At 36.9% G+C, this 5703-nt stretch overlaps 1 protein-coding gene across 1 annotated transcript; it reads left to right on the top strand.

Annotated features, from left to right (window-relative positions):
* The first annotated feature begins 1939 nt into the window (after positions 1-1939).
* On the top strand, positions 1940-5230 carry LOC113358297 (ER lumen protein-retaining receptor). The gene is made up of 6 exons (XM_026601823.1): positions 1940-2177; positions 3517-3782; positions 4153-4268; positions 4538-4611; positions 4751-4814; positions 4913-5230. The coding sequence occupies exons 1-6, from the start codon at positions 2087-2089 to the stop codon at positions 4947-4949; spliced, it is 648 nt and encodes a 215-aa protein (XP_026457608.1). The 5' UTR covers positions 1940-2086; the 3' UTR covers positions 4950-5230.
* Positions 5231-5703: the final 473 nt, after the last annotated feature.

Raw genomic sequence — 5703 nt, 5'->3', positions numbered from 1 at the left:
TCTCATTCTATTCGCTTTTACTTGAAACAAAAAATAGTTAGTAGATGTGTTCTTTGTTCTCTTACAGTTTCAAAAAATAGTTTTGATTTCTGGTATTGATCTCCTTGGAGTTTGGTTTAGTGGGGATGTGCAACAGAGAGATATCCAAGAGATTGAGTGGTTGCGAATGATTTCGATATGTTGTTTTGTATTGACGAATCTGTGGTGCAATGGTAGCACAACTGACTACATGTCAGAAGATGTGTGTTCGACTCACACTAGGTTCACTCATTTGTGTATAATTTTTCTTTTTGTAGACAACTTGTGCTAGATGCCTCCTTATCTGAAGACACCTTGTGCTGGTTGCTTCCATATTTAGAGACAACTTAGGCTAGTTGCTTTCACTTTTGAAGATAACTTTGTGCTAGTTGCTTCCAAATTTGGAGACAACTTTGTGCTAGTTGCCTTCACTTTTAAAGACAACTTGAACTAGTTGCCTCAGATTTGGAGATAACTTTAGCAAGTTGACTCCACATGGTGGTGGTGGTGGATTTGAGGAAAGTAGCGGTGGTAGAGGTTGGTGGTTGTCGGCGGTGGTGGCTGATGCGGTGGTGGTTGGAGGCGGCGGTGGTGGTTGGCGGCAATGGTGTTTGTGGGCAGCGACAATAGTGGTGGACAATGGTGGTGGTTGTTGGCGGTGGTGGACGGCGGCGGTGGTTGGTGGTGGTGGTGGTGGGCGGTGGTGGTGGTTGATGGTGGTGGTTGGCGGCGGTGGTGGACAGTGGTGGTGCTGGTCAGTGGTAGTAGGCAGTAGAAGTAGTTTTTTTTTTGAATAGTTGTTAGTGGTAGTGGTAGTGGTTTTGTATATACACTACATAAAAGAGGGTATTTTAGTAATGTATTAAGTTTAGGGGTATAAATGAAGTTTGAAAGGGTATATTTCAATGAGACTCATGCTAGGGGTATATAGATAGTGTTCCTTTTATTCAATATATGCATAAGGGTATCAACGTCTTTTAATATTTCGGGGCCTAGATTTAAACTCTTTTAATTAGAAGGTTGTTATTGGGGCGTCACATTCCATTAGAGGGGCGTTACCTAATAGGACAAAAACGGATCACCCATAAGTAATATCAGAAATCCCTTATCTCAAATAATTTTGTAATGACTAAACAACTCTTATTTAGTTAATTTTAATTTAATTTAATTAGATAAAAATTAAATTAATGAATTTTGTTGTATACTTGGTGAATTCTGGGACAAAGTTTTTGTGGGAAGAAAAACTGGTCGTAAAATAAACTTCTACGGTTGGAAATAATCCAAATCTAGACGTAAAATCACTTCTACGGTTGGAAATATTCCAAACCTGGACGTAAAATCACTTCTACGGTTGGAATTAAAAGGAACCTGGACGTAGAATGAGCTTCTACTGTTGGAACTAATTCAAACCTGGGAAAATAAAATTTTACGGTTGGAATTAATCAAAACCTGGACGTAAAATCACTTCTACGGTTGGAAATAATCCAAACCTGGACGTAACATCTTTTACGGTTGGAATTAAAAGAAAACTGGACGTAAAATCAGATTCTACGGTTGGAATTAAAAGAAACCTGGACGTAAAATGAGCTTCTACGGTTGGAACTAATTCAAACCTGGACGTAAAATTACATGCAAATAAAATTCTACGGTTGGAATTAATCCAAACCTGGACGTAAAATCACTTCTAGTTAAAGGGTAATCTAGACATTTTGTATATGTGTTAGGATATCCCATAACCACTTTTTTGGACATTAAGAATCCAAGTGAAACCCCTTTATTGGAGTGTAACGCCCCAATAATAACCTTCTTTAATTAAGGGCCTGATATCATGGGTAGCCATGAGTCGGGCCTTAGCCTAAATTTCCTCCCTATTCCATAAGCAAAAAACAGACCCGTGCATGGGTGAGAAACCAGTACCAAAAACACACGAGTTAACCGAGTTGTCCTTCGCTAATCGCTCAAATCTCGTTTTTCATTTTCTTCTCTCCAATTTTTATTTTTTTTAAGGTTAAGGTGAAAACTGAGAACCCTAATTATTCATAGTTGACTACAATCGGAGAAGAAGAAGATGAATATCTTCAGATTAGCAGGGGATATGACCCATCTTGCTAGTGTTCTGGTTCTCCTTCTCAAGATCCATACTATCAAATCTTGTGCCGGTACATATCCATTTATCTAAAAATTTTATTAAATTATCTGTTGTTTTTTTTTTTTTTTTGGTATCTAGGTTATATTGTAATTGCGAATTTATGTTGTTTTCTTTAATTACTGTAAATCAGAGAAATTCTGAGATTTAGAGCTGATTTGCAATTAGGGTACAAGTTATTTTTATAGTAATCGTTTTGTGGTTCGGAATCTGTTGAGTACCTTAAAAATATTAGTTGTCCAAGGCACCAAGTAGGTTTGTTTATCTAGGTTAGCAAGTTGTATTATTGAGTTGGATGTGAATGGTTTATTTTTTTTGCTGAATTAAAGAGGTTTGTAGAGATAGATGTCCGTTCTTGAGCTACAGAATCACCAATTAGGTGCAAAATATCGTGTTAATATATTTGATAACATTTATGTAAGAAGTAGGGAGTGAAAACTGACGACTATAGAGAAATGAAATACATTACACTACTATAAAATTTTGTATTTCTGTGGAGATCTCATTATGCTTTGTATCTCCTTTGTAGGAATTAGATTTCATAGGCGCTGTTCATAATTAGATACAACGGCGCACCGTTATCTAGTGTTGGGAACCCATGACCTTCTGTTCCATGTTAGATGATTCAACATCAAATTTATTCCCTATTGCAAATAGAGATGAGATGTTCCCTGCTTTTAAGTTATGAAATCACCAGAAAAAGAGATACAGATGCTAAAAACACATTTCATGTTAGAAATTGAGAATGGTAGGTTGACACCGTTGGAGACTCCCCCGACCAAACTAAAGCCATACTTCGTGCCCTATTACTACCCCCAATTAAAAAGTCCACAGAAATTTGTTACTCCATTGTCAGCTGCCATTAGTTATGGCAGTGAGTTTGTTTCAGTGTACGAGGAAGCAAATGCCAGTCTCGACCAATTAGGTTCATGCTTTCACTGGCATGTTCAATAAATTAGCATCTTTGGTAATCACTTCGTTTTTCTTCCTCGGTGTTTGTGTATCAAATGATCAAAGGGACGTATTAAGTTATATCGCAAGACAGAATTCGGTTAAAGGCTCCCATTTGGAAATGTACCTTTGATCGAAGAGCTCCGACTTTCTTAATTTTTGTCTGTTTCTAGCTAGATCTAAAGTTTATTAACTTGTTTCGTATCTGCAATACATTGCACTCTTTATGGCTTCCAGCCTTCCACTTTGCATTTGCTTTTCTTTATTATTTATTTATATAGGTGTTCTTGTTTAGGTCTTTTATTTTGTAAGGCGTGTAGACATTGTAATACCTGATTTTTTATTTTTTATTTTGTAAGGCATGTAGACATTGTAATACCTGATATTTTTTTGATACACAGGGGTTTCTTTGAAGACTCAAGAACTGTATGCTCTTGTATTTGCAACTCGGTACTTGGACATATTTACCCATTTCATATCATTTTATAATACCATGATGAAGTTGATATTTTTGGGTAGCTCGTTCTCAATTGTTTGGTACATGAGACGCCACAAGGTTGTGCGTAGATCGTATGATAAAGAACAAGATACCTTTCGCCATTTGTTTCTTGTTATTCCATGTGTGCTCTTGGCCCTTGTAATCAACGAGAGGTTCACTTTCAAGGAGGTAACGTCATATGTGCTTTAAGCCATCATTTGCGGCTAATGAGTTATGATTAAGTTTATTCTTGCTTCTGTATTTATGTCCATATTATCACTGTTCTAAATCTGTTGGGCTCGTCATTTGGGTATGTCTTCATTGTTAGCTATACTACTAACAATAAGTTAACTGCCGAGCCGGCAGTCTTATGTTGGATTTAAAAGGTGTTAATGCTGAAGCGTACACTAGTTGGCTCTACCAAGGAACCCTGCACACTTGGTGGCATTGCTGTTGATTATAGTTGGTCCCAGTTTACTGGAAGTTTATCTAACAATTGTCAATCACTTTCTTTCTTCTAATTTGTCCGTAATGAAATTTTGCAAAATTGAATGAACAGGTAATGTGGACATTTTCCTTGTACTTGGAGGCTGTTGCAATATTACCTCAGCTGGTGTTGTTGCAGAGGACGAGAAATATCGACAATCTAACAGGACAATATGTTTTCCTTCTTGGGTGAACTACTTCTCCAAATCCTTCTTTACTCGATATGCAGTTTTGAAGTAGTTGTTTGACGTGTATAGATTTACACTGATTTACCTGACCTTAACTTTGCAGTCTTTGCTTCCTGCCATTCTGTCGTGGAACTTCTTTATATTCCTCTAGGCAGCTTAATATGAAAAATGAATCAACTGCAGAACCACTATTTCTTCTAGAGAACATCAGTTGTCTTGTTTCTTTGCTTCTTTCAATCCTTTTAAGTAATGCATTCTTCCCTTATGCAGTGCTTACCGATCTCTATACATTCTCAACTGGGTTTATCGTTACTTTACTGAGCAGCACTTTGTGCATTGGATAAGTACGCCCAACTCTTCTCACACTCGTATTATATCTATATATCTTTTTTTTCTCAATTTAATTTAGTATATTCGTTGTATTTCTTCTGTTTACCAGCTCTCACTTTCCTTATAGTTTAAACGTGTCGTTCTATTATGCAGCTTGGATATCTGGCCTTGTTCAGACATTACTCTATGCTGATTTCTTTTATTATTACTTTCAAAGGTATGCAGCTATTTTCCATTTTGAAATGGATGGAAAATTCTACATTTGGCTAAAATAATCAGAGTTCCTTATGTATTCATATTTTTTGTGTCTTGCAGCTGGAAGAACAACGAGAAGCTCCAGTTGCCAGCTTGAGGTCAATGCCAGCATGAGCACTAGTGACCAAAGCATTGTTCAGGACCTAGATTTTGAAGGTCTCCGATCTTTTATGTTAAATTCTTTAAAATCTTGTATGTTGTTCAAGTTCAACCCTACGCTTGGCACCTATGTGGAAAATCCTTAGGCTGAACTTTCGTGAGGTGTAGTTGGTCCTCGTAAAAAGAAATCAAATCTGTTTTAAAGCTACTAACATTATTAGAAAGATGATGCAACTTTTAAGCTAATGGAACTGCCGTTTTTATGATGGATTTTAATTACTCCAAGTGATGCTAGAAGACTAGAAGTTGTAGAATGATGAGATATTTTTCTTCGTGGGAATGATGGATGAGATCAAGTAATCTTTGCAGAAACTTAGCCCTTTCTGATATTCAATTTGGCAGCACTTATGAAACAACTTGAGATGTTTCTCGGAAGCAAAAATTCTAGAACAGATCTTTCCCTTATTTTCCCCTCCTTTCACTATGTAAGTTGACTACCACGTTGAAGTTAGAATAGAAGACAAGATACAGGGTAAGATTTATTCAAGTAAAGCTAAAGTCTGCTCTTTGTTCATCCTCATCTTTTTTTTTTTCTTTTCTAGTTCTTTGCATCTTCAGGTTTGGTGAAAGCCATAGCCACCTCCTCCTACTTCCAGCATAACATCAATTTCATCCCCGTCTTGCATTCCAAGCTGCAACAACCAAGGATTCATCCATCCCAAAAACATCTCAAAATTAAGAAGCAAAAAGCT

The sequence above is a fragment of the Papaver somniferum genome, chromosome 3 (assembly GCF_003573695.1).
Source record: "Papaver somniferum cultivar HN1 chromosome 3, ASM357369v1, whole genome shotgun sequence".
Lineage (NCBI taxonomy): Eukaryota > Viridiplantae > Streptophyta > Magnoliopsida > Ranunculales > Papaveraceae > Papaver > Papaver somniferum.
This window is presented reverse-complemented; position numbering and strand designations above follow the sequence as displayed.